This window comes from Cibotium barometz, chromosome 14 (genome assembly GCF_041138505.1).
Source record: "Cibotium barometz isolate CiBa-2024 chromosome 14, ASM4113850v1, whole genome shotgun sequence".
Taxonomy (NCBI): Eukaryota; Viridiplantae; Streptophyta; class Polypodiopsida; order Cyatheales; family Cibotiaceae; genus Cibotium; species Cibotium barometz.
In genome coordinates this window covers 51,632,841-51,647,740 of record NC_141059.1, presented here as the reverse complement: position 1 = coordinate 51,647,740, position 14,900 = coordinate 51,632,841, and the positions used below count along the sequence as shown (strand labels likewise).

Here is a 14,900-nt window from a genome sequence, read left to right as displayed (position 1 = left end):
CTAGACAAGCACTTTCAAACCACTTGACAAGCACTTCAATACCTAGACAAGCACTTTCAAACCACTTGACAAGCACTTTTAGTGTCTAGACTAGCACTTTTAAACCACTTGACAAGCACTTCAGTACCTAGGCAAGCACTTTCAAACCATCACTTTCTTAAGAGTCCACAAAATGCAACCACAGTATAAACTCAAGAAAATGACACCAGATCGACACAAAATCGTTCCAAGGTCAAAACCATTTTTGTTTGTATATATGTCAAGGAATGTTGGAAGTTAGCAACACAATAAAGACACGGTGTCAGAGTACATTAAGCTACACTGTAAGGGCATGGTGTCATGGCAGTGAAGAGGCTATAGGCAGTCCTCTATACAATGGGAAAAATGCTAGAAAAAGCACTTCTAATTTGTTGTTTTACTCTTTGGACGCTTATACTTTCTTTCTTTAGGATCCAGGTTGGGGGCTTCAATTTGTTTCATTTCCTCAACATTGTTTCGCACGATTCTCCAATTCGACCGTTGCAAGGCATCATCCCTAACATCAAAAGGGCACTCTCTGACAGTTTTTGCTCTGTCAGCACTTTCTGCCCACCACTGCAACACAAAGTCAGCCACATCCTGTTTCAGAAAATTTTCCCACTGCCCCTCAGTCTGCTTCTCCACTTCAGGAAGGATCACATAGCATGCAGGATCATTAGAGTACGTTTTATACAATGAGTCATCTAGCACAAGTGTATTTGTCTTATTGAATTTCGGGAAAAGATGCCAGAAGGTATCCAGGTTTTTCAAGAACATTGGCCTAGGAGGAATATCAAAGTGCCAAGTGCAAACATGGCAAGCGGTTTGCGACAGCCATCCACTCATGCATTTCTTGGCTTGAGGTAGGTACTTATCCATGGCTGTCTCCAATTCCCTACCTCTGTGGGAGGTCCACACAAATACCTCTGCAACCTGACTCAACACAAGTAAGAACACCTCTGCATCCTACCGTACGTAATAGGTGATGTTCTCATCCTCACAAACTTTGGAAAAGTACAGCGTTGAGACATTTGGAGGAATCTCTGTCCTGCGCTTATCGTGCACGCATTAAAGAACCTTGTTGAAGTCAACAGGTCTCGAGAGTCATTGAAGCGTCGAAACTGATAGCGTGGAGGACAGTGCTCAATGTGCTCTACCTCATCATTGGGGTGGTAGGGCTTTCGAGCCAACAACTTGAATTTTAACTACATGCACAATAATTAAGATGGTCAGGACATGCACAGACACTGAGACAAAGAACTTATATATTATATTGCCGCAAAATAATGTGGCTTGCATGAGCAAAAAGCTACAAAGTTGCAAGAAGCTAAAGCTTCTTGCATGCTCGGGCTTTGGGAAAAATTGGGTTAGTACTTTTCTTGGGGTCCCGAAGAGGCCCATCCTCCACCTGCCTTTTCGTCTTCTTCCGCAGCTCTCCTGCAACAAATTGGAGGGTCTCTTCCATATCTGGGTCCAACTCCTCTTCAGTATATGTACACCTTTGTCGATGCGGCTTGGCTCTCCAATTGGAGCACTAACATGACTTAATGTCTTAATGACATCAGTACCTGGGATAGCAATAGGAAATCAAGTTAGGAGCACAGGTAGTTAATATGATCACAATGATCATGGATAATCATGTCTGAGGATAACATGTTACAGTAACCAAAATTACCTTGTGTGATCTCAGAACCAGGTGTCTCCCAGGATGCCTCCATCACCAAGCACATTAGTTTTTTCAGCAGACAGACTACAACCACCCACCATATTTTTGTATTTCATCATCAAGGCGTCTAGGTCGAAGGGGGCGTCCACATCATGCATGGACAAGGTGGAAGGGGGCGTCCACATCATGCATGGACAAGGTGGAAGCGGCTGGGTCCACCCCCTCGCTAGCCTCTGGCTCACCTGAGACATAACAGACAATTATTGTACATATCAAAAGTACCATGAATCCTATCCTATGCAAGAGGCATGCCTTACCTATGGACTCCTCATATGCATTCCCAAGTGCCCAACATCTTGCTACAAGTGGTATCTCCCACGAATAGTCCGGAACAGTGCACTTGGGCTCAGTCACACAGACAATGGAAAAGCAAAAGGGGTGGTACTTGTGGGCACATGGCAGATAATAAACGCCGGCCGCATGTTTGCTTGACAGCAGGCCATACAAGATCCACCAATGAGGACAGTGTCAGCACCTAGGACAGACTTGGTAGGCGGGGTAGGCACTAGAAGGGCTCTCCCCTCTCTCTTCAAGAAAGTGCATGTCTCCTTCACGAAGGAGGCTTGTCTCCTCAGCTCACATAACACATGCTCCATTTCCTCAACCGAAGCCTACACATAATGAACCATCAGAACTTTCAAGCATGTGTAAGTGGTTTGAGCACCTGTCAGTGGTGGTCTGTGCAGTGCCCTAAGGTCTAAGCACCAGTGAGTGGTCTAAGCACTTGCAAATGATGCAACCACTTGTAAATGGCTCTTCCAAGTGTTCTAAGCACCTGTTAAAGGTCTTAGAAATTGTATGTGCTTTGTGCTTTTGCTAGTGTTTTAAGCACTTGCAAGTGGTATGAGCACTTGAAAGCGGTATGCAAGTGGTCTTGAACTTCGCTAGTGGCCTAGGCACTTGCAAGTGGTATGAACACTTGCAAGTGGTCTTAGAACTTGCAAAAGGCATGAACACTTACAAGTGGCCTTAGCACTTGCAAGTGGTATGACTTGCAAGTGGTCTTAGCACCTTCAAGTGGTCTAAGCACTTGCAAGTGGTCTTGAACTTCGCTAGTGGCCAAGGCACTTGCAAGTGGTATGAACACTTGCAAGTGGTCTTAGAACTTGCAAAAGGCATGAACACTTACAAGTGGCCTTAGAACTTGCAAGTGGTATGACCACTTGCAAGTGGTCTTAGCACCTTCAAGTGGTCTTAAGCACTTGCAAGTGGTATGAGCACTTGAAAGTGGTATGAACACTTACAAGTGGTCTTGAACTTCGCTAGTGGCCTAGGCACTTGCAAGTGGCCTAGGCACTTGCAAGTGGTCTTAGAACTTGCAAAAGGCATGAACACTTACAAGTGGCCTTAGCACTTGCAAGTGGTATGACCACTTGCAAAAGGTACCACTTGCAAGTGGTCTTAGCACCTTCAAGTGGTCTAAAAAGCACTTGTTAAACTTTTAAGAACTTGCATGATTTCTAAGCACTTGCTAGTGATGTAAGCACTTACAGTGGTATAACACTTGCAAGTGGTCACAGCACTTTGCAAGTGGTCTCAATACTTATGAGTGGTCTATGAACTCGATGACCTCTAAGCACTTGCAAGTGATGTAAGTGAAACAAGCACTTGCAAGTGGTGTAAATGCTACACCACTTTGCTTAAATCACTTGCAAGTGCACATATCACTTACAAGTGCTTGGACCACTACTTAAAGGATAGAAAAATGCTTGAGTTTTCAAAAGTACCTACATAGTGGACACCTCCTCCTTCATCTCTGTAGCAGCAGACGTCACAGCACCAAAAGCCACTGAGACCACCCTCTCCAGCACTCCTATCTCAGCTTCCTTCTTCAGAATGAGAGCTTCATTTTCTAGGGGAGATGCTTTTAATATATCCATATCTGCTCTAAGTCTCTCCATCTCTACTATAATTGGGGCATAGGCCGAATAGGTGCCTTCGTTGTGTAGCCACACATCCCTCTTCTCTGCTAAGACCAATTTAGCAGAACAAACCTTCGCTTCAGCAATATGGGCCTGCCCATCAAGATCTTCAGCAATTCTACCTAACCATTCTATGTATAGGGGCTGGGATGCAACCTCAGTCGGTTTTGCAGGGTGATTAGACACTGTCAAGGCGTAGGAGTCAACAGCATGCTCTGTTTGTCCATATAAGACAGAAACACCATAATCAGACATGAACTTCCTCACTTTGCGATTCAAACCTCCCCGTTGAGCCTTCACATTCTCCAAGACCATACCACCCACCACAGCCCATGCAATCTTGTGACTTTTGGGTTGAGCTTTAGCAGCTGTACAATTCTCAAAGGCAAACCCCCTAGCAAACTTTGTCATTAGTTCCCCATTAGAGGGGGCAGCCTGGTACACTTTCTGATACAAAAGACGGCAAGCGTCGTATAGGTGATCCTACACCATATGCAGGAAGACCTTTGTCTTCTTCTTTTTGGGAGCTTTGAAGACAGTCAGCCACTCCTCAGGTGGCAAATCCTCGACAGTAAGGTCTTTGGGCAGCTTGCCCTCAATGCTCAAGCCGTACTCAGCATATGCAACTCAGTTGCTACTGAGTAGCAAAAATGGGAGAGCTTTACGTACTCAGATGATGCTGTCAATAAGAGAACAAGAAAACGTTGTTCTCTTATTGACGCTGTCAATAAGAGAACAAGCAAATGTTAGTTCTCAAGGGGAGCATGCATTGACAAGGAAACAATGGGCAAACAAAAGCCAATGGAGGAGATGTGTAAGAAGGATATGTGCATGCAGCAGACATGGAAGAGGAGCACAATACCTTTCCGAGCGGACTTTCCTGTTGGGGGGCCGCATGTTGTCTGGGAAGCTTCACCTTGCTCTGGCATCGGTGAAGGGGTCTGCACGCACGACTGAGTCAGCATCCGCAAAGGGTCTCTTGCACCTCCTAGGGGGGGTGTTCTTCTTGGGGGTGGGATCAGTCATCTCTGCGCACACAGTTGTGAAACGGTGAAACCGTGAGTGATGTGAGGCAGCAGAGGGATGAATGGACAGGAAGCTCGCTTGGTGAGAGGGAATGTAGGAACGGAGTAGATGGAGAAGAAGAGTAGAGGGAGAAGGGGGGGCGCATGACAAGCCAAATCAATGCATGCTTAAAAGAGGGTGGCCCTTTTCATTTCATGATGGCCCACTATTTTCCATATTAAGAGAAGGGGGGCGCCAAATCATTGCATGCTTTGAAGAGGGGAGCCCAATTAATTTTATGATAGCCCACTATTTTCTATATTACTAATTTTAAAAACACTAAACTTCCCTCCTTTTAGGGGCTATTGGTGGTACCACCAAAAGATGAAAAAAGTGGTACCACCTATACATGCTTTCACCCTGGAGTAATTAGAATATTTCTTTTAGATGCAAAAATGGTGGGAATTATTCTTTTGGAATAACATAAAAATAAACTTTCTTTTTCACAAAATTCTAGAAAATTTTACCATAACCTCCTTTGTATGACTAAACATTTCTAATTTTTATCATTCTTTATTTGACTTAATTTAACCCAAATTAGATTTATAGAACTCTAATCTATACAATTTTCTAAATTCAAGAGAGTAAACACAATAAGAAGAGTTTAATTAATCCCTTAGTTAATCTTTCTAAGATCAAGAAAGTTTGGAATGTAAAGAAGAGAAGGGGGTGGCCTTTTCATCAAGGCATAGCATTTGAATTTAATTCAATCAACTATAAAACATAAAAATCAAGAAAATCATAGATTTAAAAATTATAAATAAGTAAGAAAATTAGCTTACTTGGAGCTTGTTAGCTCTCCTTTGGCTTGAGGGATTGAGGGTTCTACTCTTGTTTGAAGGAAGAGTGGCCACCAATTCACTTTGGAGAGGATTAGACCAAAAACAATTGAATTATTAAGAAATTCAATGTAGATGGCTCAGGACAGCAGTAGAGTAACAGTGCATAAACACCATCAAGCTTATACAAAGGGGAAGGTTTCTATTTATAGGAAAAATTGAGCCTCTAATTAAGCAAAGTGATTCTAGAATTTTCCAGATCAGTTTGTCAATTTTTGACCATTTTTGGGTCAGTTCAGCTTACTTTTTGGATATTGTTTTGAAATAGGAGAGAGGAGAGATAAAATATCTCATTTTATTGATTGAAAATTGGGGGTAATGATGAGGGGAGATCCCCACTCTGAGGTGTCAAAATTCAATTTTTTAATTGTTTTCTTTGGTCCTTAGTCCACTCTTCATCTTATGTGAGCATTTACTCATTTTTGGGGGGTTTTTCTTTTATTCTTCAATTCATCTCATTTGGATTAATCCTATTGGTCCATAGGAACCTTAATCTAAAATTTTCTTCAGAAAATCTGGACCCTTAGGCTAAGGTCTTTTGTGCACAATATAATTTATTTCTAATGCACCTTAGGAATTTCTTTTTGAACTTCTATTCCGGGGGAATTTATTTTAATAAGAAGGGATATTTTTCCATCTAAAGATATCTAAAAACTGAATTACCTCTCTCCAAAAAAATTTCTTTCTCTAGGCCAAAACAGGTAGAAACAAGATCTTTTATTATTCTGAAAAGGGGATTGATTACAAGGAAAGAAATTGGACATCTTGAGGGGCTGGGGAAGAATCTTACATCCTACCCTGCTTAAAAAACACGAGATGTCCTCATCTCGTTAGGTGGAGTATGATCTTTTTCATCTTCTTCTTCTTCTTCAATCACTTCCAGCATTACTGCCTTGGAAGTGGATGGACGATTTGGGAACATCTCTCTTTGACTTCCCCTATTCTGAGGCGGAGGTCTTGCATTACTTTGGATTGAAACTGCGGGTTGGTTAGAGGGTCTACCTCTGGGATTTCCCTGATTTTGGTGGAAACTCGATAACTCTGGAAGGAAGGAGCTAGAGTCTAGAATCTTGATCCCTAATTTCCCTGCCCCGAAAACCTTGATCCAAAAGGAGTTAGGAGATCCATACTGCGATGTCCAAATCCTTGACAGTTATAGCATTTCGCTCCCTTGTTCAAGGGTGGAACTTCTGAAGTTGAATTTCAGGGGATTGAGTTTCGAGAAAAGGATATTTTTTCCATTCTGGAACTTCCCATATCCTAGGCTTGACCCTGATATCTCTTAGGCGGTGGAAGGTTGGAATCACCTTCTGGAACTAAAAACCTTTTGAAAGGTGATGGTGCTGGCTTTGGTGGGACCTTGACATCAAAGGCCTTGGCGAAATCCTTCACCATCCGCACTGCTTCGGTCATGGAAACTGGCTTGGCATTCTTCACCAGGATATTCAAAGGTTCGTTCAGTCCCTGAACCTGGCCATTAGCTGTTCTTCATCTGCGATAGCGAGTATTTGAGGAGGACAACGAACGCTTGGTGATATACTTCAATAGTTCTGCTCCCCTAGGTTAACTCTAAGAATTCATTCATCTTTGTTTCCAGAAAGCCGAGAGGACAGAACCTCGTCCTTAGGTAAATTTTGAGATCATTCCATGTCTGGGTATTCTGATCCAGACGGTTTGTCTCGCAGTGGTTTCTCCATGTCACTCTGGTTGTTTTAACTATCTTTAGCCTTGTAAGAGCCATTTTGCTCTTCTCATTGTACCCGGTGACATCGAAGTACTCTTCCATTGCTTCGATCCACTTCTCCACAGCCTCGCCCAAGTTTTTCCCTTCACCCTTGAAAGGTCCAAGCTGTGATCTATGAAGAGTTTTACAAACATTCAAGCCGATCTCTTCCTCATCAAGTTGGGGGTTATCATTTCTACCACGACGACCTCGATCCATGATCCTATCAATATGAAAATTCTTGTTAAGTCCCTTTATTTATGATTCAAATCCGATTTTAGATTCAACTGATTCTGGGGTTCTTTAGATTGGTCAGCTCCCCACATAATTATGGGATAAAGATACTCATATAGAACTCATTATCAGATAACAATTCATTCAGAACATATCATTTATATCTTTAACACAATAATGGTCCATTATATCGAAATTTCCATCTGAACAGTCCTCCATAGGAAATTCAATTATACAGATTTTTAATTTGTCATCCCTTAACTTGATCCACTAGGTCAAGTGTTAACAGTAGCAATCTGTCAGCACAATCCACTAATCTCATAGTGATTTGCTGAAGTCATTATCGTCATTCTAGTTATGAATATCATCACATGGACTCGTCCCATTCATCCTTATTGTGGTTTTGCTCAGCTCATCGCGTTTCAACCAAAATTTAGGAATCATCATTTTTCAATCAGAATCCAAATCAACTCATCAATTCTCAACCAGAATTTTAAAATCATATCAACCACATTCGAATTCATCATCTGGATAGCATTTTTGCTTATAATTTCAAGATCTTAGATTTACTCATATATACTGCCAGTAAAGAGCTGTAGTTATACCCTCGGTATATACGGGTAGTCATGGTCCTTGGAGCTATAAGGTAAATACCAACATGTCTAGGCCTCAAGGAAGTCAGGGATTCCATACAATTGCGATACTTCCATCTAAAGACCCAATTATCAATTTATAAATTTCATTCTGAATATCAAATTGTATGAATTTCATCACACACCCTCGGTATATACGGGTAGTCATGGTCCTTGGAGCTATAAGGTAAATACCATCATGTCTAGGCCTCAAGCAAGTCAGGAATTCCATATAATTGTGATACTTCCATCTGAAGACCCAATTATCAATTTATAAATTTCATTCTGAATATCAAATTGTATGAATTTCATCACACAATTCCAACCTTTTACTGTTACTTCATAAATTTATGATATTTTTGGCTTCTCGGTTGATCCACTTTAGCCAAATTTGCTCTGATACCAACTGAAAGATCCCTGCCCCCTCCGCACAATGGATTTGGGTGTGCTAGCAACAAACGGAAGTAGCACTTCTTGCACAGGGCAGAGCCTCTCACTCGGGGCCTTGCCCATGGATATCTGGACAAGAGACTAATCCCTTGATTCTTCCAAAACCAAACCTGTAAAAACTTCCCTCGCCCAGAAAGCACGGGCGATTCCTCCAAGATATTTTACTTTAACGTGTAGTCAAGGTCATCACTATCCAAACTGATCTGACCGAACCTATAAAGACACTCGATCAGATCAAGGAAGAAACTTGCACTTAGATCATAGAGACCAATGCTTTTTTCCTCATTGAGAGGCACAGCCATTGTTACTTTTCCATAGGGTACCCCCCACATACTTGCAAAGTTTTCCTACCACCATTGCACATCGCTCAGGCAAGATAGGTTTGGAGAAGAGATGGAAGTGCATTTATAGATAAATTAAAAAAATCCATGTGTATAACTCCCACGATGGTGGCCACCTCCTCCTCACCTTGTTGTAGCGCCAATCTAAAAATTTGCTACACACACTGAGGGAAAATACACTTGGGATCATTTTGGTAGCCAAGTGAATGTTTACTTGAGTCCCAACTTTTATGATGATCTTGCCTATCCTAGTGAAGGGGGTTGTATGTAGAGATATATTCCACACACCTAAATTTATCCCCTATGTCATAGTCCGTTTCATGTGATCAAACTCAAAGAGGCTTTGACTTCGAGTCTTTTAAAGATATGTAAGAACTTTGGTGTGTGGTGGGCCACCATAAAAGATCTCCCTTCTCTTGGTGTGGGACAAGGTTCTTCATATGCACAACTTGAGTCTTGGCTACGGTGAGTGACTTAGGACTCTTTGGTCATCTCCTTCGTGTCAGGATGGCTAAGAGTTGGGCCGCCGGAAGTGGTGAAAGAAAGTGGCATTAGCACAAGGCCGCCTCATAAGGCAATGGTGGGGTAACGACAACGTCAAGAATTCACATTTGAAAGAAATAAACCTTCTCGCAATACCAAAACAAAGGATTACAAACATAAAAAATCATTTTTTTGGATAATGAGAAGAGATGTTCGTTTCATCACACCCCAATTATGAGGGGTATAAAATTGGGGCCCAAGATTCGAAGACGAGCCCTACTGATGGGATCAAAGATTATTTTTGAGGGCGTGGTGACCCTTTAAAATGATAGAAGTAGGGCCGGCCCGGTTTTCTACATTTTACCTTATTTTTTGATAGCCATTCAAAATAAGTGACTGATTTTACACCGGGAATACCCAAAAACGAGCATGACACCCCTCAAAAAGCAAAAATTCAACAATCAACTATTCAAAATCATGAAAATGCCTTTTCACTCCCCCAAGGACCTTAAATTTGAAGCCCAAGGTAAGGTTTCATTAAAAAAAAATCATGTAACTTTTTCCCTTCAACTTGGTCATCAAATATGCCACATTTTTATTTATATTTAAGAAGTGCATGTATCTCTACAAAATGTATCGTGTAAAGTAGTGCATGTATCTCTACAAAATGCACATGCAATATTAGTCATAAATTTAAATTATAAACTTGAAGATTACTCTCTAAAATTTAAATAAAGTATTTTTATAAAATAGCATTTGTTAGATAAATATTTTATACCACATATATGCGCACACACAAAAATACATGTGATACATAAACTTTGTTGCACCTAATCAATATAATAACATCATGAAAAACAACATGGTCTTCATCGTGAATAACAAAAGCTTTTGTGCATTATATCAAGACGCAAGTTTCAAAGAGGCTCGTACCATACAACACATTCCCCACGTCTGGAGGAAGCTCCCACAGCTATGTCTTCTCCATTAATATATTTGAATATGCTTCCACAAGTTGCATAATGCAGTTGTACTGGGAACGCCTAAGGCACGATCGCACTGGATAGAGGTCCATGTGTGAATAGTCTATTTAGCTGTAACATTATTGGATACACTTAAGTGCAAAAAGGGCTAAGAAAATAGTAAAACGTAGATAATCATAGCTTCTTATTGAATCAAAGTCGAAGAAACGAATCATACCAATGAAAGGAGCTTGGAGAGAGCTTCGTGTGTTGATGCAAAAAGTTTTAAAATGGGGATGACCTTTAAATACGCTGGTACATTGAGCCCTATTTTAAAACAATTAGTCTACTCAATGCAACACTCTTCATCAAGGATCATATCAAATGGGGAGAATACTAGGATCTTTATTTGATATGAGGGAGTTGATGTCAAGTATCGTGATGCCTTGGGTTTGTTGCTGCATAGTTAAGTAGGATCCCTACTTGATATGAGAGAAGGCCTTGAATTTAAAGCCCAAGGCAAGGTTTCATCAAAAAAATTATGCAACTTTTCCCCTTCAACTTGGCCATCAAATATGCCACTTTCCTAACTATATTTAGGGCTTCAGAAAAAAACTCTCTTTATAGTGTAAAGACATGCATGTATCTCAACAAAATGCACATGCAATATCAATCAAAAATATAAATTATAAACATGGAGATAACTCTCCAAAAAATTAAATAAAGTATTTTTATAAAATAATATTGGTAGATAAATATTTTAGACCACATATATGCACACACAAAAATACATACATGTGATACACAAACTTTGTTGGTGGACCTAATCAATATGAATAACATCATGAAAAACAACATGGTCTTCATCGTGAATAACAAAAGCTTTTGTGCATTATAGCAAGACGCCTACAGATTTCGACTTTTTGGGGGGAGATTTCAGATTTCCACACACCTACTCCAGGCCATGGAGGCATGCGCGGCGAGGCGGTCGGCCTTCATGTGGCTTAAGCTCCTGCTGCTTTTATGGTTGTGGCTATGGCTGGGATCAGTCTGTAGTGGGTTCAGTTTCGAACATTCAAGCTTCGAAAGCACAGAGGGGTTCAGCTTGTTGGCACCCGCCATGCCCTTCTACAAAGGCAGCGATCCATCGTTCAGCCACGACTCGATCTGGCTCACTCCAGACCCAAGGTCCACAATCCACGCGCTGGAGAGCCATACCGAAGGCAGGTTTGTATACAACGACGCTCTTCAGTTCAAGGCCAGCGACAATGACGACGGGGCCATCGTTTCGTTCAGCACCTCCTCCACTTTTCAGATCTTCACACCAGGACGGTATGGGGATTGCGGCGATGGCTTGGCATTTTTCATTGCTCCCAGGAAAGAAGTCCCCATTAACAGCACCGGCCTGTTCCTCGGCATCGCGAACGGCACCGTTTCAGCTCAGCCAGATCGTCACCTCGTCGCAGTGGAGTTCGACACCTACCGGAATAATGAAACCAATGATATAAGCTCCAGCCACATAGGAATCGACATCAATGGCTTGGTATCTATTGCGGCAACTGATACAAGCGAGGGCCCCTACTTTCCGGAGTTGTATCTCTACAGCAACTACACTTTCACGGCGTGGGTGGATTACAATGCCTCTAGCCATCTCATTGAGGTTCGGCTAACCAGCAGTAGCAGCCCCACTCAGCGACCGGCGGCTCCATGTCTGCAATTTCAGAAAGATCTGTCCACTGTTTTCATGAAAGACATGTATGTTGGGTTTTCTGCGTCCTCTGGTGATTCGTATGAAGGGCACGTCCTCTACTCATGGAACTTCTCCATGGACGACATCAATGCCGCTCCCTCTCCAGCACCCGCCGTGAAGGATACTCGTCATTGCGAGTCTTGCCGGAGAAAGAAGCTGCATATTGTAGTGGCTGGAGCTGTGATCTCAGGTACTGTGTCCATTATGGCAGCCGCAGCATGCGCTTTCCTGATCATAAGAAAGAGACTTGGCTTGGCAGCAGACCGGACACAATTAGCTGGGAGTGAGCAGCGAGGTAGCATTGAGTTGCTTGTTAGTTCGGTGCCTCGCTATAGCTACATAAAAAGAGCCACCCATGGCTTCAGTGAGAGGGACAAAATAGGTGAAGGAGGGTCGAGCACTGTGTACAAGGCAACACTTCCGGAGGGTTCAATGGTGGCAGTGAAGAGGCTGAAAGAGGGCTTGAAGAAGGAAGCTGAATTCTCATCAGAGATAGGAATCATCAGTGCAATTCGGCACCGCAACCTGCTACAGCTGAAAGGGTGGTGCTACGAGAAAGGGAAGGCGCTGTTGTTGTACGACTACATGCCCAACGGCAGCCTGGACAGCTATGTGCTCGGGACGAAGAGAGGCCGCCTCGACAGCGACACGAGATTCAGCATCCTGGTGGGGGTGGCCGCTGCGCTGGAGTACTTGCACGGGGGCTTGGAGGGATGCATTCTGCACAGAGACGTGAAGTCGGCAAACGTTCTGCTGACAGAGAGGTTCGAGGCCATGCTGGGAGACTTTGGGCTTGCCCGCCTCATCACCCGCGACCTGGCCATGACCATGACCGTCGCGGCCACGCCCGGTTACGTCGACCCGGAGTTTGTCTACGCTGGCAAGGTCACAGATAGGGTGGACGTTTACAGCTTCGGTGCGATGGCTCTGGAGGTTGCTTGTGGGCGCCGGGTGGTCGACGGTTCGTTGCCCCCTCAAGAGATGCGCCTGCTTGACTGGGTTTGGCTGCTGCAGCAGAGCGGCAAACTCATGGACGCCCTGGATCCAAGCTTATCCGAGGCTTGCCATGCTGATGAGATGCAATTAGGGCTAGTCCAATGGAGGTGCGTGCTACATCTGGGCCTCCTCTGCTGCCACCTTTCCCCCGAGAATCTACCCAGCATGCAGCAAGTGCACCAAGCGCTCCAGGAGACTGCCATCTTACCACTACCCTCGTCCCAGCCCACCATCTACCCCTCTCCCAGGGTCACGCCCATCACAGCGTCTTACAAGGGTTCCTCCTCCACAACTGTTGGTCTTTCGGATCCAGCTTCTGGAGATCCTTCGACCCGTTCGCTTTCGGGCCCCTCAACAAGCTCAGGCTAATTACTGCCAAAACTATTCGCCTAATCATGTGCTCACTGGCTAGCTTATGTGAGTAATTAGTGTAAATCTCTACCTATTTTTAATATCTTGTATTTATTCAGTGTACCTCGACCAGGATTTCACGGCAATCTTGTACTGTCAGAAATAAACTTTTTTACTAACCAATGAAGAAAAGGATGAGCAGGGTTTATTTTTGGGACTTGCCACGAGCCCGTCCCACCCAGGGGTTGAAGTGGTGTAGAAATAGTGAAAGTTCACTTTGCAAGTTTTAGGATTTCAGGGTCTTCACCAATCAGAACATTTTCAAAAAATAAAAATAAAAATCTTTTTAATTCTGTTTGATGCAAACCCTCAATACCTTCCTAGGTGAGACATCTACCCTCCCCTTCCATACTTTGTGGAGCCCTCCCCCCAACAAGGACTGGTTGGAGAGTGGCTCTAAGGGGCATTTGGGTTTCAAGAGAATTGAAAAAAAAAACTTTGAACCCTCAATAGAAGGGTTAAGTCAAAAAATAGCCCTTCTCAAAGAAAGGCAAAAAAGGGCCTTTCTATGGACTAGTCCCCAACCCATCCTCCGTACAGGGAGGGGCAGGCCTTAATTTATAGCCCATCGAGCGCTTGTGCTGTTGTTGCAAACATTATTCATTTGATATATATGTCCACCAAGGCATTGCCCTTGAACCTTTGACAGACAATTACATTAGGAATTTGTTTGTCCTTGTCACTTGCTCCTTTACCGCCCACATGCCTAAGATGCAAGTGAAGTTGAACATGTCTAGACGAAGGCCCTCAAATTGTATAACCATTAAAAAAGTTCACTTTTCCTTGACCTCCTCCTATTGGACACATTGTGCAAATAGTGCATACCAACACTACATCAAGTGGGTAGACCCATCTATAAAAGGGTAAAAGTACACATGTTATCTACTAATAACAGCTATTAAAATGAGTACAAATATGCGGGTTTGGGCCTACTTGTCTACCATGGGAAAAAGTGTGCACATGTGTATACATAGGAAGAAACACACACACACACACACATTATATCAACTTTGGTCAAAAAAAAAATCTATCTCTTTCTCTCTCTCCACTAACATTTTTTGTTTTTTTATTATTAAACAAACTAAAAACGAAAAAAAAGTCTCTCGCTCTCTCTGCCCCCACTAACTATTCTATTTTTTAATTACTAAACAAACTTTAAAAAAATAAAAAAAATAAAAGGTCTCTCTCTCTCCACCCACTCACATTTTTATTTGTTATTATTAAATAATATCACGTAAGCTGTAACGCCTGTGATCGACGGCGGCAGACCGGATGGCCGAGGACGTGGCCATCCGGGGTTTAGTGGGAGAGGACGCCCATGTGGAGTCATGGGCGGTCAGGCTAGTGT

General features: G+C 42.9%; 1 protein-coding gene across 1 annotated transcript; it reads left to right on the top strand.

The window, feature by feature from the left end:
• Window positions 1-11,299: 11,299 nt before the first annotated feature.
• On the top strand, window positions 11,300-13,510 carry LOC147632164 (L-type lectin-domain containing receptor kinase S.4-like). Its single transcript, XM_086808011.1, has one exon. It carries the CDS (start codon window positions 11,360-11,362, stop codon window positions 13,508-13,510), a length of 2,151 nt encoding a protein of 716 aa, XP_086664137.1. The 5' UTR covers window positions 11,300-11,359.
• The last annotated feature ends 1,390 nt before the right edge of the window (window positions 13,511-14,900 follow it).